The sequence below is a fragment of the Girardinichthys multiradiatus genome, chromosome 19, assembly GCF_021462225.1.
Source record: "Girardinichthys multiradiatus isolate DD_20200921_A chromosome 19, DD_fGirMul_XY1, whole genome shotgun sequence".
Lineage (NCBI taxonomy): Eukaryota > Metazoa > Chordata > Actinopteri > Cyprinodontiformes > Goodeidae > Girardinichthys > Girardinichthys multiradiatus.
The window spans coordinates 12218438-12245108 of NC_061811.1; the positions used below are offsets into that span (position 1 = coordinate 12218438).

General features: G+C 40.6%; 1 protein-coding gene across 1 annotated transcript; it reads left to right on the forward strand.

The window, feature by feature from the left end:
• Positions 1 to 5917: 5917 nt before the first annotated feature.
• peli2 (pellino E3 ubiquitin protein ligase family member 2) lies at positions 5918 to 26671 on the forward strand. Its single transcript, XM_047345211.1, has 6 exons — positions 5918 to 6268; positions 15022 to 15151; positions 19238 to 19339; positions 21481 to 21678; positions 21823 to 22011; positions 22621 to 26671. Exons 1-6 carry the CDS (start codon positions 6192 to 6194, stop codon positions 23197 to 23199), a joined length of 1275 nt encoding a protein of 424 aa, XP_047201167.1. The 5' UTR covers positions 5918 to 6191; the 3' UTR covers positions 23200 to 26671.

Sequence of the window (26671 nt, forward strand, 5' to 3'; positions counted from 1 at the left end):
AAAAACCTGAATGTGCACTATTAATATCCATAGTTTCTCTTCATGTACTTTTAGCTGGCAAGTAAATGTAGTTTGGAAAACACAAACTGTTTTTGCCTGCAGAGTTGTTATTCTAGGTCAAATTAAGAGCCTTGACATTCTGAAATCAATGAAACACTGGGATCTGATTAGTTAACGGTGATTGCAACCTATTTAGAGACTCTTTATTTAGGCTTTGTTTTTTTCTCTGAAGGTGGAAAGTATGGGAAATCAAAATAATCTGATGAATCTGATCCTCTAGCGAGAGCAGCTTTAAAGCCCTGTCCCACTGACTTCTGCATATCTGGTGTCATCATTCACATCAACAAACATGTGGTTACACGGCGGTGGCTCTAACATGCAGAGCTATTCATGCCCTTTAAACCTTTTCACATTTTGCCATGTAACAAACTCTTAAATGTCTCATGTTGGATTATATGTGGTGGATAAACTTAAATTAATGTGCAATTGTGAAATGGATATATGGTTTTCAAAGCCCAACCGGGCAAAACCTAATAACTGGCTTTGGCTGCAACAACTTGTATCAGGCATTTAGAATGACTCTTCTTTACAGAATTGTTTTCATTCAACCACATTAGAGGGTTTTTGAGCTTGGTGGCCTGTGTAAGGCAATGTCACAGCATCTCAATTGTATTTAAGTCCAGGCTGCTCTTTTTTGGCCAGTCAAAGATAGACTTGCAAGTGTGCTTTGGATCACTGTCTTGCTGCATAGCCCAGGTGCGCTTGAGATTAAGGTCACAAACTGATTGCCAGACATTTGCCATTAGGATTTTCTATTAGAGGAAAGTTTATGGGGCCATAAATTACAATAGGTCACCCAGGTCATAAAACAGTGAAAATCGTCAAACTACCACCACATTTTATTGTTGGTATGATTTTCTTTTTTATTAATTCTGAAATGCTGTTAGTTTTATGCCAGATCCAATGGGGAGGAAAGCCTTCCAAAGAGTTCCAGTTAAGTCTCATCATTCCACAGAATATAAAAATAAATAAAAAGTAGTGTGGATGAGATATTTTTTGAGAAATGCAATTATGATCGCTGACCTTAACTGAGTCAAGTGAGGCCTGCAGCTCTTTAGATATTGTTGATTGATTATTGAGGTATTTTGTGTCAATGACCTTTGACCAGGGCATGATGAGTTGATTTTTCAGATCTTCTAGCCTACTTCATGTAGTCAGACAGATATTAGTAATATTTGTTTTATTCTACAGGTTTTTGTTATTCAGTTAATTCCTATAAAAAACTGATTTTTTTTATTTATTTGGGTTGTCTTTAATATTAAAATGTATTTGATCTGAAATACTGAAAAGTAACAACACCAAAAACAAGGAATCTAAATGGTCAAATGCTTTTTTACTGCACTGTACATGTTCAGTCCTCTTTACTTTGATACCCCAAAAAATCCAATGCAAGATGGAAAACAAATAGCTAGAAAAAGTAATTTTGATTTTATTTTAATCTAGTATTGTGCATTCACACAATAGTGATGGACAGATGTATACTTTACTCAAAGCTAAAATACAAGTTCCATTTGAGGAATTGATGCTGGCTTTTTCTGCACGAAAAGCTGTTGCTGTCTTGCATGTTAAAAAGGCCTTCTAGACAACAAGACTGTTGTGCTGACTGGGAGAGAAGGTGGGTGTTTGGGTGGGTGGGGCATGTCAGGTCAAGAACACGAGCAACATAGAATCAGCACATTCCTCACATTCCCCCACACTGTCATGCTACAGTCAGCTGATTGGAGATCTGGCCTATGCTTTGATTGAAACCTCGCGACACAGCGCCTAACAGCAGCACTGAGAAAATGCCTTTCACTAGCTGGAGATGCAGGTCGCTGGAACCTTGCTTTGAGGTAGATTACTCTAAGTGTAGCCCAAAGTTAATTTAAAGGGCTTTTCCTGAAAAATGTGATTTAGCTGATAAAGGGGGAACATTAAAGCATTGCATTCTTACAAAAAGACATTCGCCATTTTTTGTAGAATAAAAAATGCTTCAAAATGTGGGACAATCACACGATGAATCTGCTGGAGATTTCCCCCTATCAGCTACGCCTCAGTAAGAATAGTTGAGTTGTTAACAGAGACTTTACCAGTCTGTTGTTGTCATTGCTCACAATCTCTCTATTGTGCAATTCAGCTTTGCATGCTACTTGCCTGGTAACATTGGGCTCCTCCTCCCAAACTTAGATTTATTCTCAGACTACGCCAGCGCAGCTTCAGCAAAGCAGCCCACTCCCTGCATCTGCTCTCCATCAGTGTGGTATGTGCCGGAGAGCCTTTGATCCACCCCCACCCCCAAATCTTCTCTGTGTTTATGTGAGTCAAACAGAGGTAGAAACAAAACCTGCAGTGCTCTTTTACAAAGACAATGCCCAGTGAATGAAAGCACAGCGGAAAGAGGCAGTGGCACACAAAAGAGGTAAACATTCATTATACCCACTCCTTTGGGGGGTTGCCCAGAGCCCTTTAGTTATAGGCCTAACTCAGCTTCATGTTTGTGAAGAACAAGCTGACATAAAGACATCTGTTCTGGTAACTGTCAAGAAAAACTGCAAAATGTCAGATATTTCAGTTATTTTTCTTAAATGCTCTATTTACAGTAGTGCATAAGAGTGGGGGTGCAAATACCTTCATGGACCCCAGTGACCCCCTCGCTACCTTTTTGTTTATACGTCAAGTGTTATTGCACTTTGAAACTGAACACCAGTTCAAACAGAGGGCCATAATTAGAAAGGCAGGGGTTGGCGGGCACTGAAGGGGCCCCAGGCATTGGGTGAGCATCGTCAGTCATGGAGGTTCTTGTGAAAACATGACTGAGGCTGTAAAGTGTTGATGAGACCACCAGAGAAAAGAGGCACATTCACCAGAAAGACATGGGAACAACTGGACATGTGAGGTCTGTCTCATATAAGGTGCAGTTTCAGCGAATTATTATTGAGTTCATCTCTGAATAGTCAGCTAAGCAACGTGAATGGCTGCTCGGTTATTTGAATGCGCTTCATCTTCTCAAATGATATGATAAACAAATTATATGAGAGAAATAAACCTGTATCTGTAGGCTTGCAGCCAGCAAACCAGTCATTGGAAGTTATAGGAAAATAAAATAAAACACGCAGATCTGTATTGGTGTCACAGCAAGTCTCAAAAATATTCAAGCCCCTTAAACTTTTTCTACATCTTGTCACGTTACATCCATAAACCACATTGCACAACCCCATTTCTCTGCAACTTTGGCTGCAGGTCTTTTGGGGTGTGTCTTAACTAGCTTCGCACATCGAGAACCTGAAGTTTTTACCCATTCTCCTGTGCAAAATAGCTCAAAGTCAGTCAGAGTGGATGGAGATCATCTGTGAACATACATTTTCAAGTCTTGCCACAAAGTCTTCTTTTAATTTTGGTGTGGACTTTGGACCAGTCAAACTTACTCATGTTTTAAACTAAAACATTCCACTGTAGCTCTGGGTGCACGTTTAGGGTTGTTCTCCTGTTGGGATTTGAACATCCACCATTGCCTCAAGTCTCAAAAAGGCTTTTTTTTCCCAGGATTGTCCTCTTCCCATCCATTTGGATCAGCTTCCCTGTCCTTTCTGAATTACAGCCTCCCCAGAGCAAGATGTTGCCAACACTATGTTCCATCATAGAGATTGTGTGTTTAGGGTGATGTTAATTTTCCCCCACACATCGGTTTTTTCCATTTTAGGTCAAAAAGTATATTTTTGTTCTCTTCTTATCAGAGCACAGTCTTCCATATGTCTGCTGTGGCTTGTGGCAAACTTTAAATGAGAGTTCTTTTGGATTTTGTGGCACTAGTTGCCATGACTCTCAGCAATCAGAAAGAGAGATGGGTATAAGACATGTAGCCAAGGTTCAGAGGTCAGGGAACTGAACCCCAGAGATTTACACCAAGGATTTAACAACCTTTCTCTATGTGTTACCCAAACAATTACACTCTTGCCTAATTTGTAACATTCAGAAGTAATAGTTGTCAACAGATCCTCACACCTGAGCTGTGGACCTCAGCTGCTTGTCTACTTACCATGGGCCTCTTGCACAATCAGTCACATGTTTTAGCAAATCTGCAAAAAGCCCTGATTTAAAAAAAAGCTTTTAAAGAGCTCAGAGGAATCGGCAACAAAATGAGGAAATCTGATTTCGCCATCTTTTCACTCCCCTCGGAAACAAACCGGTGGGATAATCTTCACCATGTGTTTCCCACCACTACCGTCCCCTCATCATTATGTCTATGTTCATATGAATAAACGTGACTAGTATTTAAGATATTTTTCTACAACTGCATGATTAATCTTGTGTTGTGCATTTGAAATAATATAAATAAGTAAATAATTATTATTAGTAAATATGGGTAAGCACCTTTGTTAAATATGAAAGCCTATTTGTGCTGCTTGGATGAAAAATTACTCTGCATCTTATAATTAAAATAGTTAAGTCACAATTCTAAGATACCATGTCATCATTATGACTTAGCTTTTGCTTAATTATGAGATACTGTTGCATTACTTTGGCGTAGTTATCTCATTACAAGATAATATCTCATATTATGTTGCAATGATAAGATAGTATCTCATAATTGTGGGACAGCTAAATCCAAATTCTGAGGTAGTATCTTATGATAATGATATATGATCCCATGATTTAAAGTAGCTATAGTTGATCAATCATGTAATTGTATTTCATAGTCACGCGTTAGTATCTCATGTTCATCTCATTATTACTATCCTATAATTGTGATCTAAATTTGAAGACATAACAATAACTCCTTCATTAGTTAGTTCATTATTATGGAGTATTATCTATCTGAAAAGTACTATCTCATATTCTGTGATCTGTATTATGAAATGTAATGACTTGGCTATCATGAGATGGGTAAATCATATTTATGAGACACTACATCATAAGTATCTCATCATTTTCGTATCTCATAATAAAAGCAGCTGTATCATAATTCGAAGATGGCATTTGATAATTATAACAAAGTATATCATTACTATATACAGTGTGGTCAGAAATGCGATACCATCTCATAGCACTGATTCACAACAAATGTTGTCTAAAGGTACTTTTTAGTAAAAAAATCAGATTCCAAGTCAGGTACATACATTCCAAATTATCCTTGTGGTTAAAAGGTTTTCTTTCCAAGGAATTACTGTCGTTTATTTTATAAATTAAATTATGAGATGCTGTCTCATAATTAAGGTTTTTTCATAATTTTAAAGAAATCATGAGAAAAAGCTAATTTTGAGATTCTATACTAATATGTAATTCACATTGTTTCCTATGATTTAAAAGTAGCTTTGCCATAATTCTTAAATATTATCTGTAATATCTCAGAATTACTGTCATAATTCTTACCATTTCATAATTGTAACATAGAAACTCATAAATACGACTAAGCTGTCTCATAATTAAAATGACCTCACATCATTGCAGTATCTGATAACTTTTAAGTACCTATCTCACTGTTATCACAAGTACTATAAAAGTATTACCTCATCTGAATTATGAGGTAAAAATCACCTGACATTCCGTCGCATTACAGAAGAAATACTGAAAAGGAATTAAAACAAGTAATTTTTTCATGGTGCCCCTTTAAGAATTCCCAGATTGTAGTCTTTGTTTACATAACAGATGGTGCCACCCATGAATATTACACGGTGGTTAAAATGGAAAACTAAACTCACGCTTAGTTCACTTAACCCTCACAATATTGAATTAAGGAGTAAATATCAATAGATACGGATTTATTTATTTTTTTTACCTTAAAATAACAAGTCACAGCCAGTTGTGAGGAGATTTGCCGTCGGAAAAGGCAGAGCTGGTGCGGATTTCCCCCCTGCGGAAAGTAAAGCAGTGAATGGTACAGTCCGGCCCTGCTCCTCGTTGCTTTGTATTTGCTGTAGAGCGGATTCAACCACCAAGTAAGTTACGCTCTGCCGCGGTTAGCTGAGGAAGTTAGAGACCAGTTTGTTTTTATTTTTATTTTATTTTTTTATTGTTATTTTTAAATAAAAGAACAGGATTTATTCTGACACGGATACACGCAGTAGGACTCGTAAAATGTAGAGAGGGGACTTGGTGTTTCTGTTGATTTGTGAGCCACTGTTATTGCTGTGTAGCTAACACAGTGAAGCCTCATGTTTTCGTCAAGCCAAGAGGAGCACTGCGCCCCGTCCAAAGACCCGGTGAAGTACGGGGAGTTGGTGGTACTGGGGTAAGACGATGGGTTCTGGTTTTTACCATATTTACTGGTTTAGGAGAGAACCAGAGAGCGAGTGTTTGTCTTGAAAGTTTCCCCGGATGTATCTCTCTCTCTCTGCCGAGCCCTTTTAACATGACTCTGAATGAGCAGGGACGTGTTGTTTTTTTTTTTTTTTTATTTAATTGACGGTAACGGTCGGGTTTAACTCAGGACGCCGTCGGGCTTTAGTTTAGAAATTTACGAGCTCACGTTACTCCTCAAAGCAGACACGCAATCAGAAATATGTTCGTGTTCCCGTTGATGATGACGATGATGATGATGATGACTCGCTCCCTGATAGCCAGGGAGGGGGGTTTAGCGTTTAAACACAACAGCCCGCTCATATAAGCGATCACGTTCAGGACAACTTTAGGTACACCTCATTCCCAGCAGCCCCCAGCCGGAGCGCTCCTCCCCTGCCTTGAAGTTGGATTCACGGGGCTCCAGGAATTCGGAAGTCGTGGTGGTCCCCACCCCCAGGCTGCTTCCTTTTCTGCTGCCACAACCCCAAGATTTGCACAGCTTTTGTTCTATAAGGATTAATAATCACTCCCCACTGCGCCCTGGCGTTGGATTTTATCGCCACACAAATAGACACTAATGTAGGAACAGGCTTGGAAGCTTAACTCCTGACAGGATCACGCCAAGAATGAAGCAAGGAGGATGCGATTTTAAAACGTCATCTTTATTGGGAAATTCTTTTTGTTTTTAAGCTTAAGTCAGACATTTCACCGACAGCCACATTGTGCAAGTCAGGGAACAGGAAGTTACTGTGCATAAGTCATCAATAACAGGACACAAGTCATCTAATTCTTAAAAAACAAAGCCAGGGGGTATGTTAAAGTTTGCATTGCAGGTCTCAGGTTAAAAACGAATATCCCAGGACCCACCGCCCATCCCAGGGTTCCTCATGAAACGTCCTTGAAGTCATCAAAATAATGGGAAAGTTAACATTTTTTCTATGTGCCACAGTAAGGGAGTATTCTGTCCATAGATTTCAGTGTGTTCTTGACATGTTCATTGCTTATTTCAGGCCTCGATGTGAGCTTGATTATCAGAAGACTGTAACATAGAAACTTGATCATTTTCTGCTAAAACGTTTGTTGTTTTGCTTCATCACTTCTGTGATAATCAAATGTAATGTTTTGACAGCCACCATGTGTTTTTATTACATCGCAAAAGTTTTATATGTAGTTGAGGCCAGATGTTTACATACACTATATAAAAAGACAGATAACCTTTTATCCTCGCTGTCTGACATTAAACCAGACTAAATGTTCTCTGTTTTAGGGATTAACTAAATAATTTCTATTTGCTAAATGAAAGAATAATAAAAGAGAGAATTGTTCATTACATTTATCAAATTCAGACACATCAAGGTTACTTACCAGCTTATGTTGCCATGGCTTTCTAAGATTCTGGTGGGTTAATTCACAACATTTGACCTAAATAGGGGGATGGCAGAACACTGGGAACCTGTGGATGTATTTTAGAATAACACCTCAAACACACCATTAACCATTGGGCGCCACGTTCATTTGGTCAAGCTATTATACACCAGTATAAACACCTTAGGAATGTCTGGCCATCATACCTTTCAGGTTGGAGATGAGACCCGTGTCCCAGAGATCAATGTCATGGTATGAAATGTGTGTTTAAACTAGAGCATCGTGTTGTGTGGGTGTTTTGCTGTAGGAGGAACCGATGCGCTTGAAAAGATAGTTGGCATCATGAGGGAAGAACATTTTGTGGAAATGTCAAAGTAAGATTTCAACAAATCATCCCAGAAGTTAAAACGTGGTCACAAATGGTTCTTCCAGGTGGATAAAGATGAAACTAAGCATACCTCAGACAAAGTCAATGGTAGGAAGTGAACATCACTGACCTCGGTGTGAGCCAGGCAGCCTACAAACCTGACTCAGCCTCACCAGTTCTGTCAGGGGGAATGGGCCAAAATTACAGAAAACTATTCTTCGAAGTTTGTGGAAAAATGTCCAAAACATCTGACAAGTCATACAATTTAAAAGGCAATTCTACCAAATACTAAGGAAACATATATCAGCTTCTGAAGTTGAAGTAAAACAAAAAAGCCTCTAAAAATTTGAACAAAATAAATCATTTGGGCATGGTCCTTTGAATGAGATGCCGCAAAAAGTTCAAAAGTGACTGGAGTTTCCTCCGGCTGTTTGGTGCATTAAGCAACACAGCAGCAGTAGAAAAAAAATGCTGCCTTTCTCTTTGATAATTTTGCATATTTTCCGTTTTAAACTTCCCAGAAGCCATTGCATTTTTACCCGGGGTTATTAGGTGATGAGAAACTCACAAGAACATCCAACATTATATGGAACAAGTTAAACAAATTCCGTTGCTTGTATTTTATGCTGCAGTTACTTCATTCTCGGTTGAACAGTTTAGAGGAAGTTTCGTTTTTACCGCCAAGGCACCGATTCCCTGAAAAAGTTTCTAAAAATCTCTCTGATGTTGGTGATGCATCAAAATCCAAATATTTTGTGATATTTTGTCGTTCAGTGACCTACTCTGAGTGCTTCTTTAAATCAGGGTACTGTGATTTAATGAGAGCTTTGTCTATCTTCGTGTGTCTTTCTTTATGCCTTTTAAACACTGTTGTGTTAAGATTTAATCTGGAAAGCCCTCTCTGAACATTTTGCTCCAGACAAGCAGAAGTTGTCCATAGAAATACAAAAACAAAGCTGGAACTTGTTCATAAAAAGGTCAAATACTGTAAAGCAGTGAAGCATGGCCCCCTGTTTGAGACTTATTGCTAGGAAATCGTTTCTTAATCATTAACCTTAATGGATTATCTCGTTAACAGCTGCATCTTGTTTTAGATCCTTCAAATCCAGCAAGCGTCAGTCCAGATTTGTGCAAGGTTATCAGTATTATAAAGCAGCAACTGGGTTTTAATAAATTGTTTCGAAGAAGGCACTAACAAAAGGTCCTTCTGAATAACCAAGCTCCAACATCTCCAGTGTTCTGCCATGCTTTGTGTCATTGGTGATTAGACTTTGGTCAGTTTTGCCACTCGCCTGAAAGTTTTAAATGAATAATTAACAGTTATTGTAGCTTGTGGTGTTCGAATGTCACGTTTATAGCACTTGAAGCCAACTGAACCAAAGTTATAGACTGGGGAGTAGAGTGGGTGGCTTTGTCCTTCCCCTCCAGCTGTCCATTCAGCAGCAATCCTGCTTATTGTAAAGGACAAAAAGCAGCACTGACTGGTTATCACCCAGGGCTGAGCGTGTGGTGTGTTTGACACCGGGGCTTTTGTTCTCCCCCCTGACATCAAGACACATATGTGAATCAGATGTGACGGGTGCATAATTACCGCCGTGACTTCACATCCCCATTGATAAAGCTGATGGTAGAAAAGATAGCTGTCAGGATGGAACAAAGCTTGTTTAAGCTGCTGTTTCCCTCGGTGGCTTGTTGTCACGGACGCGGCGGCTCTTGTTACTTGCATGGCTGACCTCCGTCTCTGCTGAGGCGGGATTGGCCCGGTTCTGGTCAGTGAATGGAGGAAGGGGGAGCTGGGGCTGGATGGGTATCTTGGGAATGAAAGGACGGATTGATCATGACTCGGCCTTTGCTTTTCCTCAGCTTCCTCTGTTCATTGTGGATCAGAGACTGGGCCCATTGAGTGAACTTTCTACATTTCTGCCATGAAGAAGTGCGCAGTAATGGAAGCCAGCCTAGCTTTGTTACAGACTTCCACTGATTGTTGATACATAATGGCTTCTGCAGAAACTTCTTTCAGAAAAGAAACCTTTTAGTCTTCTGCTCTGTAACTTAAAGTTCATGTTTAGTTTTGTATGATGTTTTATGACCCTTAAAAACCAGCCTCTACTCCCACCTTCCCTCCCTTATGAGTGTTGAAATGACTCGGCATACGGCGCCTTGAAGGTTTTGTTGCCCTCCTACAGATTTCTTCTTGTCTTGATTTTTGTCAGTTAAATATTTCATATGTTTAATATCAATCAAAGATACAACAACTGCAAAATTCAGTTTAAAAATCAGAATTTAATTCATTAAGTGAAAAGGCTTTCCAAACCAACCTGGCCCTATGTGGAAATAGTAATTGGTCCCCAGGCCTTATAACTGGTTGTGCTATCAACAGCTACCATCAAGTGTTGGCCATGGTGGAGGAATTCTGACCCACTCTTCTTAGTTTAAATTCAACCACACTAGAGGGTTTCAAGCATGAACAGCTTGGTTGAGGTCCAGACTTTGATAAGGCCTCTACAGGACCTTTTTTTTAGTCATTGGGAGACAGATTGGCTGATATGCTGATGTCTCCTCCTGCACAACCGGAGAATGCTTGAGCGTAGGATCATAAACCGATGGCCACATATTCTACGTTAGGATGTTCTGCTAAAGAGCGATGGCTCCATAAATTACGGAAAATCGTCCAGCAAAGCAGCGCCAGATCATGACACAACCACTGCTGTGTTTTACTGTTTGTATGATGTTCTTTTTTGGGGAAACTGTGTCAGTTTTACGCCGATTGCTTTTTGTCTCGTCAGTCCACAGAATATTTCCCCAAAAGTCTTTTGGATCTTCGAGTTGTTTTTTTGTAAATGTGAGACAGCCTTGGGGTTTTCTTTGCCCAGCAGTAACCCTGAAACTCTCCAGACTGCTCGATGTTAATGAATTTGTTTCACATCTGTTTTTGCTGACACCTTCACGCCTACTTCCCGTTGTCAGATGGGTTCTGTATAAGTGAGTTTCACAGACCTGGCAGTGATTAGGTCTCTGTGTGGTTAACAAAATTGTACTCATCTGTCCAGAAAACTTCGTTAATCACAGTTAAGTCATAATTTAACAAGGGAAGTAATGGGGCACCCTGGTTTGGATAGCTTTTTACCCCATTAATAAATTAATTTAATCATTTAAAAACTACATGTATTAATTATCTTTGTCAGATGCAAAAATTAGTTTGATGATCTAAAATTGAAGTGTGACAAGAAAGCAAAAACACAGGAAATCTGTAAGCATTTTTTCCACAGCACTGTATTTCCTCCTGTTCTGTAAACGGTACACTTTCACATTAACACAAGAGGTAGGAGGTGCTGTTGGCTCCTCACCGCAGTCCTGGAGGATATGCGATATGCCACAGTCTTCTAATCCCTGCTGCTAAATATTGGAAGGTAAATCCGCTGTCTGCCTGGCACAGGTCAAAGGGAACATGATCACAATTAGTTGGTAGCGTCGCTTTAAAGAGCCTGTCCTAGCTAATGTGACGGTGGCGGCTCCTGGATGACACGATATTGTTCTACAATGTGATGATGAATTAATTTAAAGCTTGTGAAGACTTAGAGGTTATGTTCTTCAGTATAATTCATCATGGTGAAAATGCTAAGCCTTGTGTCATCTGAATACATGCCTAGAGCGAGACATTCAGGTACAAGGAGCCAGCCAGTGCTGAGTGTACGTCTGAACAATGTAGGGCTTGTTGGTCTTTATTTAGGCCGAGAGTTTCCACGCTTGATCCGGGATTTTAGTTGGCTGCTCTCATCCATTGTAGAGTTATTTAACAGATTGCCGCGTATGCGTTACCTTAAAATTTGAATTGTATTACAACTAAACGTTAAGTGGAAACTACAACTGCTGAAGGAGTGAGAAAGTTTCAAGTGTTTGTGTACTTTCTGATCTGCTGAACAGTAGTGATGGTGTATCATCTTTGAGGTGAAAAATGCAGATTTTTCACAAACTGACCATAGACATGTCCTTGTTTCTAGCATCTAGAACCAAGACGTTCAAAGTTACATTTTTATATATGCTAAAAGTGTGTCACACTGATCCTTTGGTTTTAATGATATGCCAGAGACTGGACTCTTCTCCAGCAATATGTAGTGTGGTGTAACACAGTTCCGCCCCTCCCCGACACATTGCTGCAGACTGCTTCTCAGCTGGCTAAAAGAATGCTTTACATTTTTCTCTCGCTTATTAGAAAGACAATTTCAGCTGTTAGGAAATATTTCTGGTCCCAAAAAAAATAGTCAGTCATGATGTAGAAACTAAAGGAAGGCCAGCCATCACTAATATCAGAATCAGCTTTATTGCCAAGTTCATACATACAAACAAGGAATTTGACTCCGGTACACTTTGCTCTTTGGTTTTGTTTTTGCATTACAAAATATACTTATTTACAATGTACAATATACACATATATAATAAAAAGGTGCATTTGCAACATCTGTATGCTGTTGTTCTGTACTCTATTGAATGTTCAACAGAGAAACAGCCTGGGGGAAGAAACTGTCTCTGTGGCGGCTGGTTTTAGTAAACAGTGCTCTGTAATGGCGGCCTGAAGGTAAAGCTCTGAACAGTTTATGTGCAGGTTGTGTGGGGTCTGCAGAGATTTTAGCAGCTCTTTTCCTGACCCTAGACCTGTATAAGTCCTGGATGGAGGGAAGGTCAGCCCTGATTATTCTCTCTGCAGTCCTGATTATTCGTTGCAGTCTGGACCTGTCCTGTTTTGTGGATGAGCCAAACCACACTGAGATGGATGAAGACAGGACAGATTGAATGATGTCAGTGTAGAAGATGACCAACAGGTCCTGTGGAAGGTTGAACTTCTTGAGTTGCCTCAGGAAGTACAGTCTCTGCTGGGCCTTCTTTCGAACAGTGTCTATGTGTGAAGACCATCTCAGGTCCTCAGAGATGGTGGTTCCTAAGAACCTGAAGTGGTCCACGGCCGATACAGTGTTGTTGAGGATGGTGAGGGGGGTGTGGGGGTGGTGTTCTCCGAAAGTCCACCACCATTTCCACAGTCTTTCTGTGAAGCTAACGCTGTTTTAAAACAACGGCCAGGTATGAGTTTGTGAGGCTTTGACATTTCCAGAATTTTTTCCAAATAGCTTTGTCTTAATCGTACGGAAGGCAAAAGTGTATCAGCTGACCGGCAGTGCACAGCACTGGGTGAGGGGAAGCGCTGGAGTAAGAGAAAACTCTACAAAAATATTGTGAAAAGTGTAATTATTAATCTGCTGTATGATGTTAGGAGCAGTAGGAATAACTGTTGCTTTTTTTGTTTTTAAATGACAAACATTTGATTATGTTGAGCATTACTGATTAAAATTTATATGTAAATACTCTGAAATTGTGGTATTTTAATCTCATCAAAATGTCAGTCAGTCAGCCATTTTCTACCGCTTATTCCATAGTGGGTCGCAGGGGAGCTGGTGCCTATCTCCAGCAGTCTATGGGCTAGAGGCGGGGTACACCCTGGACAGGTTTCCAGTCCATCACAGGGCAACACACAAACAACCTCACACACACTCATACACCTAAGGGCAATTTAGAGTGACCAATTAACCTAACAGGCATGTCTTTGGACTGTGGGAGGAAGCCGGAGTACCTCGTGAGAACCCACGCATACACAGGGAGAACATGCAAACTCCATGCAGAAAGACCCCAGTCCGGGAATCGAACCCAGGACCTTCTTGCTGCAAGGCAACAGTGCTACCAACTGCACCACCGTGCAGCCCCTCATCAAAATGTCTAGCTGAAAACTACTGATTTCAGAAGGGCAGTTAAAACCTCTGGAAAATCATTTTGGACGTGCAAAAACACAGGTTCTATTGGGAATTAAATGCTTCAAGATGCAACACGCTCTGTACTGTCTAATCCCACTGCAGATGCATCGAACATGATCAGAAATGTGGCAAATCTGAGTAAAAATCTAATGAAAGGGCTAAAAAAATTGCATTAACTGTATATTTTCCACAGAATTTGCCTTCCTGGCTCTCTGTGGGTGGCTTGTCTTACGGGCCAGCTTTGTGCACTGTGCTGACTGGGACCATGTGTTTCCCTGCCTGGCCAGACGTGTGGAGACACAAGACAGGTGGACTCGCTTAGGAGGGAGGTTAAGGACTGTTGCCTTTATGGTGCAACAATGAATATAAGAGACAGATTATGCTGCGGCTGGTTGAACCTCTTCCCTTGAGATGAATTGTTTTGCAAAGTTAGGGCGTTGGAAGTAAATATTTCTGCTAGACAGTGTGGCTTTTTAGCACACTGTGGTTACATACGAGGGTGTGACCAGAAGGTCTGCGTGTTGGATGGGAGTATAGCATGGGGTGGCCCAGCTGTAGGAACCAGCTGGTGGACAGAAAGTGGATCAGTCCCACCGGAAAGGGCTCCTCCATTCATGAGGAGGAGCTTGGGCGATATGCCTCACACCGGACCGAAGGGGCAGAGCTGGAAACTGCTACCAAAGGTTCAGGAAGCGCAGAACACATAGATTTCAGATGCTTTTTTTTTCCCTCAAGGCTATCAAATCAAGATCTTGTAGCTTTCTGTGTAATTATGCTAAATTCTGCTCAGTTTGCCACCCAGACTGTGCGTTTTAAAATGTGCTCCTGCTGGTAGCTGCAGCTTACGCAGCCCCAGCTTGGTGAAATCACCAGCACCAGAGTGCATTATGTAATAAGAGACATTATCCAAGGTGACGCTTAGATTACTAATATGGTGTATTAGATTGCCAGTGATGTAATGCGTGGAAAAGCTTCCTTTCAAAGCACGCAAATGTTTCTAAATCTCCATGTGTACTTTTTATATGATTACAAGAATTTTGCCTATAAATCTCATTACACACATCTCTTTGGAGCTCCCAAAAAACCTGCCGGTTTATCCAGAGAGAAAAAAATAACTGAATGCTGTCCTTTTCTCCACCCAAACCTCACCCCCACCCCCCTCTGTGACAGGTACAATGGCTTCCTGCCCAATGGAGATCGGGGTAGACGGAAAAGCAGATTTGCTCTTTTTAAGAGGACCAAAGCCAACGGTGTTAAGCCGAGCACTGTGCACATCCTCAACACACCCCAGGATAGAAAGGTACAGAACAAAAGATGAATTAGCAATTGAATGAACACACCCTCAGTGCGAATGGTGTGTATTTTGGACCAAATATGTATAAATTAATGTAAAGGGTGTTTTTCTTATGATTCTGTAAACTTTATCTGATTATATTAGGTAAGGTAAGGTAAGTTTATTTATACAGCGCTTTTCAGCAACGAGACACTCAAAGCGCTGTACATACAATTACAATACAATCACACAGCAAATAAACACAGATACAGACACAGAAAAACAAATGATAAAATCAAACAACAGAGGTGATTTAAAAAAGATAAATAAAATAAAGAGAATAAAATGATGGACAAGAAAATGAAAGGAAAATTGGGCTGAAAACGCAACTAATTATGCTTAGATGGCCCAGTCAAAGGCCACTTTAAACAAATAAGTTTTTAATCTTGATTTAAAGCAATTTAGGGTTTCTGCGCTTTTACAGTTTTCTGGCAGTTTATTCCAGATTAGTGGAGCATAAGAACTAAAAGCTGCTTCTCCATGTTTTAGGGTTAGGGACACAGTAAACTAAAACTCCAGTCAAAGGAGAGCCTTAAGGCAGCAGGTTTCCTGATCTCTATCCCTCATCGAACCCTGAATTTACGTTGCTGTTGGCTCGGAGTATTGTGTTGACATTTCCAGTTCAATAACCATAGTTCTTAGCAGGGCCTCACTGCCTCTCTTCACACCAGCGAGCCAGTATAACATGTTTCCCTTCCCGCATTCCTCTCCTCAGTTCCAGAGCCAAGCCGTTAAACGAGGAGCTGCCTTATCGCCGCTGTTGTTCAGGCGTTTGTTCTCAGTTTAGCCCCCTGACCAAAGGCTCACAGGTTCAGGTTTCTGTCACCTTGTGTAACCTGACTCCAGATATCTGCGTAGAAGGGTTTTTTTCCTGTGAGAAATGCCTTTTCACAACAGAGGCTGAGCATTATTTCATTGGAGGATGGGCTAAATGTTGGGATGCAGTGGTTTAAAGTGCTATTCATACTCACTCACATGTCGTCATGTTACAGCCTCAAACTTCAGTCTATTTTATTGAGATCATGTTTGATAGACCAACACAAAGTAGTGGCTAATTGTAAAGTGGAAGAAAAATTACTTTCAAATTTCTTCATAAAAAAATAATCTGAAAAGTTTGGTTTGCATTTGTTTTCAGTTCCTTTTACTCTGATACCCTTAAATAAAATTCAGCGCAATTATAGGTCACCAAGTTAGTAAAAAGAGAATGTCAGTATAAATATGATGGCTCTGCATTTAGCTCCACACACATTTTGTTCATTTCGTTCCCGCAGCACAATGCCACCACCCTACAATGGTTTTCCTCTTGTTCCTCAACCATAAATTCAGAGTTTTTTTTAAAATTTAAAACAAATAATACGCTCTCTCTGCGGATTTCCCACCTGAGTTGGTAATTTCTGCAGCTCCTCCGGAGACACCATGATCCCTTGGCTGCTTTATTGATTAATGCTTTCCACAGCTGTGCTTAGGTGAGGAGCCATTTCATGGCAGGTTTGCTGTAGTCTCAGTCTTTTCATTTTCAGATGCTGGATTGAACAGAGCTCTGTGAGACCTTTAAAGCTTGGGAAATGGTATTATAACCTAACCGTGCGTTATGACGCTGTTTGTTCACTGACGTTCTCTAACAAATCTGAGGACTCTACAGAACAGCTGGATTTATACTGGGATAAATTACCCCCAGGGTTGTTTGCACTGGAGTTTATTTATAAAATCCCAATTGTTCACTACTATGTGTCGTTTTTTTTTTTTTTAAAACATCGGAAAATGTAAAAAGGTTTAAGTGGTGTGTATACTTTTGCAAGAATTCTGATTAATGTTATTTCTCAGATATTTGCTACATTGTTTTTGGCTTTAAAAGAACAATAAGTGGTGTTTTCAGTACGGGAACCGCTGCGACGTTCTTCCTCTTTTACCTCTGTTCCTCTTTGCCTCTGTGTTACCAGGACTGGGAATATTGGGCTGAGCGAACGGGGGATGTTGTTGCAGCCGGCCAGCCCTCCTCCACTCCCAGCTGCACGTACATTCAAAAATAACCATCTGTGATAGACAAACGGTGCTGAGCCAATGGAGTGATTAAATATATCAAACACTGAAGGAGTCAGATGAAAGGAGCCATCTTTTCTCCTTTCTGGAGCAGTCTGCCAGCCCACTCACGCTCCCTAACGGTGCAGCCTACGAATGATCTGAGAATGCCCGGTGGCTGAAAGGGAACGCTCACATGTCTGTGCACACTCTGGTGTTCATGACAGATAGTGTGAAGCTCCCATGATGCCGCTGCCAGCCTTCTACTCGTCTCTGTTTATTTTGACTCCTCAACTCTGGGAACACGGTTATTTTTGTGTCTTTCTGTTTCGTTTAAGCACTAGTTTTCCTTTAGCAGCTGAACAGGTGGAGCAGCATTTGTTTGTGGCGGTGATGACATTTGTCCCCAGTCTGTGTCTGAAGTCACGGCAGAGCCTGGCAGCTCTGATGACCCACTTTCTGTCCCCCGCGTTTCCTCCTGCACGTGACAAAATAGGAAAGGGGAGGGGTTGTTTTGGAAATGGAATTTCCAGATAAGAGGTGGATGATGGTGGCATGTGTTTAAGTGTTGATGAGAGCTGCGTTTGGGGCCTTAACCCGCCCTCTTCTCAGCGCGCTGACTGGCAGATCAGCCGGTTGGCGATCTCTTGCTAACCGAGGGCCAGCAGGCAGTTTATGGCCACTGTCATGGAAGTGTGACTTTACAGGCTTTTCTCTGTTCCTCTTCCAGGAATTTGTACCACACTGCGCAACTTAATGTAATGCACTAAAAAAATGTGCAATAAATTGCTGCAGGTTTGTCTGTAATAAGAAAAAACAGTATGCACAACACCAACTCAGGACATGATTGGTTTGTTGAATGCTGTGTATCTTAATCCTGGGGTTGTTTTTATTTCCTCATTGTAAATCTGGCATGCATCAATGGAACGATTGCTTAAGATATCTCCTCGCATTGCTCCTGTAAATGACTCCGCTGTTGGTGTCAAAGCCACAAACAAGATGTGTCAGCACAAGAAATCGTCTTTTTATTGTACATAAAAAGTTTCAGATAGTGTCTGGCAAAAGTATTGAAAAAATAAGAACATTTTTACATTTTACCTAACATTAAAACCAAAAACGTCAGTGTATTCTATGCGATAGACCAACACTAAGCAGTACATAATTGTAAAGTGGAAGAAACATAGTTGCATGATTTTCACTTTTACTAATAAAAATGTAAAAAGAAAATGAGTTTGAATTTGGATTCCATTTTTCTGATACCACTAAACCAAATCCTGTGCAACCCTTCGCCTTCATAAGTCTAGTTAGTAAATACAGACAGTCTAGTCTGTGTGTAGTTGAACCTCAAAATAAATCCAGCTGTTGTGTGAAGGCCTCAGAGGTTTGTTGGAGAACATTACAGAACAAACAGCATCATGAAAACACAGGAAACCAGACTGTGGAGTAAACTTTGTGTTGTTTTATCACCTAAAATCCCAAAAACATGCCTTGAAATTTAAGTTTGTGACAAACTCTGAAAAGGTTTAAGGGGTGAGAAAACTTTTATAAGTCATGGTATTTGTGTTTCATTATGAAGGTTTCTTACAGTTTAGAAAAGTTTGGAATTTAATTTCCAATCTGAATAAGTATGAAAAAAAGAATATGGAAAAATATTTATATTTCCAGACTTTATACCCTCTCCAATTGCCTTTGTGTTGTTTATTCCTTGTGCCCGTATTCCCTTCCTTCCTCATAAACGTCTTTCTGTTCTTGCTTCTGTCCTTGTGTCTTTCCTTCCTTCCTTCCTTGCTTATTTACTTACTTACTTATTGACATGTTCTGGTTTTTGCAGCTTCCGTATTTAAAGCCTTCTCACTGCAATAAACTGGCAGTGAACTTTAGTGTTTTACATTTTAAAAGGAACCTGAAGTCCTGGAAGCTCTAAAGTTAAATCTGGTCTTGAAAAGTCGTGAAATCTTTAAATGTAAAACGTGTAGAAACCCGTTTATGGCACCACAGTGTATCCTACGTCAGTGATGCGTTGTCTCATTTCAGGCTGTGAACTGTAAAGGCCAACACAGCATCTCCTACACGCTGTCCAGGCACCAGACGGTGGTGGTGGAGTACAGCCACGATAAAGACACAGACATGTTTCAGGTAAACGCCCTGTTTAATTACGCAGCTGGCTGTGAAGGAGGCTACGTCTAAACCTTGCATGAACATTGCAGCTGATCATCAGGCTTCATTGCAATCTTGTAGAATTCAAAATAATGATGAAATTGATTTTCAACACAGTCCATCGTCATGTTTGAAATACGTGGTTTAATGCTCTGTGTGAAAAAGCAAAGGATTTTTATTTTCACAATATAAATATAAATAGGGGTGACTTTATCCTATGAAGTCACCATTGTAAGCGTAATAAGGAGCGACATCATGTGCTTCACAAATCAACCTCATTTTATATTTCTTTGTTTTAGAGCAAAACTGGAAACACAAAGTAGAAGCAAGAGAACTGAGCAAATGAAGGATTTTTAGGAAGTTTTCAGAGACACAATAAAAGGGGAAACGCTTATTTCTGCCTCTGGTTTCCTCAGTATCGGTCTGATGCAACGCTTGAAGTGAAATTTAAAGACATATCGCCCCCCTTTATCTGAGGATATTCCAGTATTTAATTAGAAATAGCACAAACCCGTCGTATAAATAGCTGAAACTGAGACTGTTTACCGGGTTTTGATAAATAGATGCTAATTTTGAACCTGACGGCAGCAGTATGTTTAAAGAGCTGAAAGTAGAACATGAAAAGGTCAGTTGCCTACAGGTCAGTAACATGACTGGTTATAAAAAGATCATCTGAGAGAGGCGGAGAAGCTGTGTGGGTGGGGTTCACTGCAGGGACCTACATTATAAACACCAGGTTTTCTGTCTTGAAGAATAATGGCAAATTCTGCCTCAATATTTAGATGAAACACAAATGGTGAACTTTTAACAGTTATAGTGTTATAAGTTATAGTGCCTAGCAAAATTATTTCTACCTCTTGAACATTTCCACCACTTTACAACCAAACACTACCGGGATTTTTTTGTTTCCTATATATTTGCAACAAAGAGCCAGTTTGGAAGACCTTAAGAAATACAAGCAGTTCCAGAACCACAAGTTGCAGACCTAAGAGTGCATAACTGCGAAATGGGAGGAAAATTATACACCATTTATTTTTTTATTCTTTTTTGGTAAATCTAGAAAGTGTGGTGTGCACATGGATTAGAACCCCCTTTAGCTCCAATTATAGTTTCAATTCTGAAATCTTCAACATATTCAATTTGATTTAGGATTTAGATCTGGACTTTAAATGAGCCATTTTAACACACAACTGAGCTTTGATCAGAACCATTCTGTTGTAGCTCTGGCTGAATGTTTAAAGTGCTCCTGCTGGAAGGTGAAGCTCTGCCCCAGTCTCAAGCCTTATACAGCCTCTAGCAGGACTTTGCTGGCCCCTCTTTCATAGAGGTCAGATTTGGTGCACCACTGGTAGAGGTGTAAATCTCTGCAGCTCCTCCAGAGTTACCATGGACTCCTTTGCTCCAAAATCGGAAAGGTTTAAGGAGTGTGAACACTTTTACAAGGTACTAACTTTAAGAAAACTCAGAATTGCATGTGATTAAATGACTTAACATTTAAAACTGTTTTTAGAAATTATAGTTGCATCAGCATCCTCCACACTCAGGAGAACACATACTATCTGGCTTATTATTAAAAAGCCACATCCTGTTATGGTTTGGTTGTGTTTTAGTGCAACTTGGGTAACATAAAGGTCCTTGAGGTCACCACTAAAACTGAACAACAAACCCGGTTTCCACCAGAGAATGCCAAACTACGTTGTGCAGAGGAGCGAGTTTCTGTGCTACACGTCGCTTTGCTGAACAGCTGCGCTTTTAGACGCCAGGGGGATGGGATTATTTGATTGCAGTTGAAATCCTGAATCAAGTGAGAGTGGTGAAAACATTTTGCTTTTATTTGTGCGTAAACTGCCCTGCTTACTTCCCAAGCGTTTATTCCGGCATTAGTGAAGAAAGAGATGATGCAACACAGTAGTACAAACGCCTCCGGCCCAAACCTGATTTTAACATCAAGCTGACGTCGAGCTTTCAAAAACAATCGATTTCTCAGTTTCATCATGCCCAGTGCTTTCTTTACTTCAGCTTTCATAATTCTCCAGTCAAGCACATTTTAAAATTGGAACTTTTTTGCAGTTTTTTTTTGTAAGAAATTCAGTGAAATGAGTTATGGGCTTGTTCTGCAGATCGGACGTTCCACTGAAAATCCCATAGACTTTGTGGTTACTGACACCGTAGCAGGAGGCCAGGATGGAGAGGAGACTCAGATCACGCAGAGCACCATCTCTCGCTTCGCCTGCAGAGTTGTTTGCGAACGCAACCCTCCCTACACTGCTCGCATCTATGCAGCTGGATTTGACTCCTCTAAAAACATCTTCCTGGGGGTAATTACTAGTTACTATTCATTTTTGTTGCACATATTTCATGTTTGGGGTTTTGTGCACTTGTAGTTCGATTCGTGACAAGAAAGTAAGTATTTATTTTTGTATATAATGGAAATAATAAAAATAAAATCATTCCTGCATCAGGAAAAAGCAGCAAAATGGAAGAACCCTGATGGTCACATGGATGGTCTGACAACCAATGGGGTGCTTGTAATGCACCCTAAAGGGGGCTTCATGGAAGAGTCCAAGCCCGGCGTCTGGAGAGAGATCTCCGTTTGTGGAGATGTCTATTCGTTGAGAGAGACCCGCTCAGCACAGACCCCAGGAAAACTGGTTTGTAGATTTAAGCATGTGTGTATGCACAAGATAATGCTGTACAAAAAGTATTCATACCCCTTAAGCTTCCCTTCTTTTATCACACTACAACCATAGACTTCAATGTCAAAGTAGTTCAAAATTGCTCCCTTTAACAGGTTTTAATTCAGTATTTATTACCCCGTTTTGTAGCTTCATCCATCTTCACGTCAACTCTGACCAACTCCCCTTTCCCTTCAGGAGAAAAGCCTTCATTCAGCATGACGCCACCACCATGTTTGATGATGGTTTTACGGTGATGTGCATTATTAGTACTGTGCCACACATAGGGCTTTGGACGTTTTAATTTGATCTCTTTAGACTACAACACCTTCCACATGAGAACAGTTGTATTTATACTGGGATGAAATTACACACAGGTGTACTGATTGAAGGAGACTGAATACAAATGCACCCTAGATGTTTCCATCAATTTCTTTCCACTTTACAATGATGTCTTTGTGTTGATCACATACAGTAATAGTAAAATACTACATTTTGTGGCTGCAATGTGACAAAATGTGAAAAGGATTGATGAATATTTCAGCAAGGTACTCTAGATTCCTAAACGTGTCTCACTTTTTGCAGGTGGAGAATGAGAGCAACATCCTGCGGGACGGCTCCCTGGTGGATCTGTGCGGAGCCACTATGCTGTGGCGCACTGCAGAGGGTCTCTTTCACACTCCCACCCAGAAGCACCTGGAGGCCCTCAGGCAGGAGATCAACGCGGCACGGCCCCAGTGTCCTGTAGGCCTCAACACCCTCGCCTTCCCCAGCATGCAGCGCAGCCGGGCGTTCTCCTCTCTAGAGGACAAGCAGCCTTGGGTCTACTTGGCATGTGGCCACGTGCACGGTTACCACAACTGGGGCCACCGCTCCGAGCGGGAGCCCAATACCCAGCGAGAATGTCCCATGTGCCGGGTGGTGGGACCCTACGTCCCGCTGTGGTTGGGCTGCGAGCCCGCCTTTTATGTGGACACAGGTGCACCCACTCACGCCTTTGTGCCGTGTGGACACGTGTGTTCAGAGAAGTCGGTCAAGTACTGGGCAGAGATCCCTCTGCCCCACGGCACCCACGCCTTCCACGCTGCTTGCCCCTTCTGTGCCACCCAGCTCAGCCCCTCTCAGGGCTGGTCCAAGCTGATCTTTCAGGGCCCAGTGGACTGAGCTGAGGATCTCTGCTGCAGGAACATTCCGGCAAACTGATCAGATTAACCCGGGGTTTCTTTCATTTGTGCAAACCAGCCTTGAAATGGAATGAGTCTGCTTGAGTTTTGGTCGTTTACTGTGGATCCTGTTCAACAGAGAGCCACTACAGATTACTAAGGAGCTCTTTGGATGGCTACTCTGATAAACAAATATGAAAGAACACTGTCCAGACAAACAGTTGTTTTATCCAGGGCTCCACCATCAGGCTGTTTAAACCACACTACCATCAGATTGCTGTTAAAGAAAGGCTCTTGAATGACTGACTTATTTCTCCCACACAGAATATACCAGGTGTCCTTGGGCCCGTTGGGAAAGGAAACAGTTGATGAAGCTTTTACAGAGCCAGACAGCTGGACTGTTGGCCGGGAGAAAGGCCAGGAGAAACTTTGGGCTTGATGGCTCGTTAGCCAAAAACGCTCCCAATGGTTCTTCTTGGCCGTAAACTCATAATGGCATCTATATCATCCAAACTCACCGAACACTCTTTGAGGGAGGAGGAACAGACTTTTTGTTGTACAGAGATGAAATCCAGTGCCTGAGATCCTGATAAAAAGTGGGAATATTTTTATTAGAAGTATAAAATATATATTTTGTGAATGGTAAAGAAAGAGATTACAACCCACATGTTTTACTACACTGAGACTGTTAAAATGTCTTGTAACCCAAATGTTAATATATTTTTCTCCTTCATGTATGATGTGTGTGAGAATGAGTGCATGGGTGATTAACTGTGTGTGTGTGTGTGTGTGTGTGTGTGTGTGTGTTGGACTGTGTGGGTGTTTATGTGGCCCTGCATTTTACCCCAACTGCTTCTTATGATCTCACATGCCAACCCAATCTTCCAACGGAGACGTCACGGGACTAAAAAGAAGGTCACCGGGTTTCAGAATGATGGTGTGGGAATACACCGACTCTCCTTGCTGCTGGTGCTCCAACTATATGACCTGCTTTCTCGGTTAATGTCAGGCCTGCTCACAGTCAAATGTGACATTTTGGCTTCACCACCGACACCTACGTTGCTGATCAGCTTTACGCTGCTGTTGGCTTTATCCCGTGCTGGGTCTGATCCAAGGAGCTTGTTGGCAGTTTAATCCCGGGCAGGTTCCCAGCAGCATCGTAAGGTTATAATGCAAGATGTAACGGCCACTGTTTCAGTGATCCAAAGTGTTTCTGTGAACAATCCAGCACCCAAACGGCTGCAGTGATTGAGCCCTGACATGTTGGGATTACAGTAATGTCTGTTTGTATCTCGGTGCAGGGTCCTACACAGTCCCAAAGATGCAAAAATAATGAAATAGCTTTTCAAAAGTGGAATAAATTTCAAACTGATTATACATACAAGATGTATGAAAGCAGTACTTATAATATTTGGAATTTGTAGAGTTAATAAGCTGACTATGTCCTTATTTTGTGAGATAAAACTAGTATCAAGCCAACTCTGTCCTGATTTCTGAGCTGACATAAGTATACTAATCCATTATTTTAAGAAAACTCTGATATATCAAGATAATATTCAAATCTCAATGTCTTATTACCTTCAGATACTGTGACGATTATCTCGTTATTTCAAGATGACGAAATCATCACTAAAAAGTTGCTGACGGTGTCATTAATGTAGTGAAAGATTTATGGTTTTACCTTGAGATGATGAAGTAACCAAATTGCTATAATAATGACAAACCTAAGAACTGTTCACCTGGGGATAATGAAACCACCACCGCGAATAAAACGAGTTCAAGGTCTGGTTATCATCAGATAATGAGATAAATTCAATTTTATAACAAAAAACCCAAGAAGTTATTTTCACAAGATAAGGCAACTATTATCACATCAGAATAAGCTCAAGGTCTCACTTTCTCAAAATGGCAAAATAATAAAACCATTATTGTGACAGTATGAGCTTGAGGAGTTATTATCTTCAGATAATGGATAAATTAAAATAAAAATCTCAGCACGGAAAACACAAACTCGTCTTGCCATGTCTTGTTACTTTGAGATGATAAGAAAATAATAGTACCACTCTAACATAGGAATGACATGTTAGCTTGAGATATAGATGATTATAAAAAAACAAACTTAAGATCTGGTTATCGCAGGAAAATTAAACTGTCCTAACAAAAGAGCCCAAGGTTATCCCAAGATATTGGGAAAAGAAACCAGCAGAGAGTGCTCAAGGTCTCATTATCTTGATATAATTGGATGGTTAGAACAACATAAAACATGTTATCTTGAGGTAATGAAAACTTTAACCAAACAAAATGAGCTCCTGGTCTCATTTTCTGGAAGTACTAAGATAATTGAACTGCTGTAGCACCAAAAACTCATCCTGACATTACAAAGCCATCATCTTGACATAATGAGATAAATGAATGGTTAGAAGATAAAAACTCTTATGTAGACAGGATGAAACTCTTATCACAACTAAGTGAGTAATCTTGAGAAAACGAGCTAATGAAACGCTTAAGATGTCATTATTTAGAGATAATGAGACTAAAACTTACTGTGACAAAACCAGCTGGAGCTCTTGTTTTCATTAGTAGGGCTATCACTACCAAACCTTTGCGATATATCAGTGCAATTATCTTTAAAACATTGAAAATTACTGTTTTACGACAAAACAACGTTAAAATGTGGTTGTCTCACGATGTCGAGGTAATGAAACGTCAAACTACCATCTTGAGGTCTTGTTATCTCAAGGTACTGTGAAATTAATAATGTTTTCACTACAAAACAAGTCTGGGATATATTAAATATAACAAGATATTGACACTTACGGTATCACTGCAAATAAGTTGTTACCTTAAGATAATGCGATGATGTGCAACTCATCTACACAATTATGACATTTTGGGCCTAGAAAATGGTTTTGTGCTGTTTTTTGCCATTCTGATACCAAACCTGAAACTGCAGAAATCTACTAAGTCACATTAAACAGGTATCACTAGGGGGGCAAAATCCAACCATGAGTAAGGGCTTCTACACTTTACACAAAAATGTGAGTTTTTCATTTGGAAATTTTCCACAAAGAATCTTAACATTCTTATAATCCTTTACGAATACCAGCAGCATTGCTTCTCTTTTATACCACTAAGAAGTCTCTTGGTTTCTGCTTGTTTTGTATAACAGCCATGCAGGGTGATGCACTAAGCCTGGAACTGTACAGTAGCATTCCCTCTGACAGTTTTAGGCTCAAACACTGTGCCCATTGCTTGAGACCATATACTGTAACAGCTGCAGCGTAGCCGCCTCAAACATTCCTCCTCGATAAACAAGGGTGGGGCTTGCAGTTTCTCCCAAGGGCTCGTTCTATGAAATTTGTTGTTTTGTTTTGTTTTTTCTCCTGCAGGAACTCTGTACACAAGCCATAGAACACACCGAAGCTCCTGATGCCTCCTTTGCAAATAATAAAAATATTTTTTAAATACCATAA

Bases quoted from the DNA above. Each gene is read 5' to 3' on its own strand.
- peli2 (XM_047345211.1), top strand. From the start codon at position 6,192: ATGTTTTCGTCAAGCCAAGAGGAGCACTGCGCCCCGTCCAAAGACCCG. The intron at 19,340-21,480 runs GTAAACGCCCTG...CTTGTTCTGCAG, and splicing joins AAGACACAGACATGTTTCAG to ATCGGACGTTCCACTGAAAA. The intron at 21,679-21,822 runs GTAATTACTAGT...TTCCTGCATCAG, and splicing joins CTAAAAACATCTTCCTGGGG to GAAAAAGCAGCAAAATGGAA.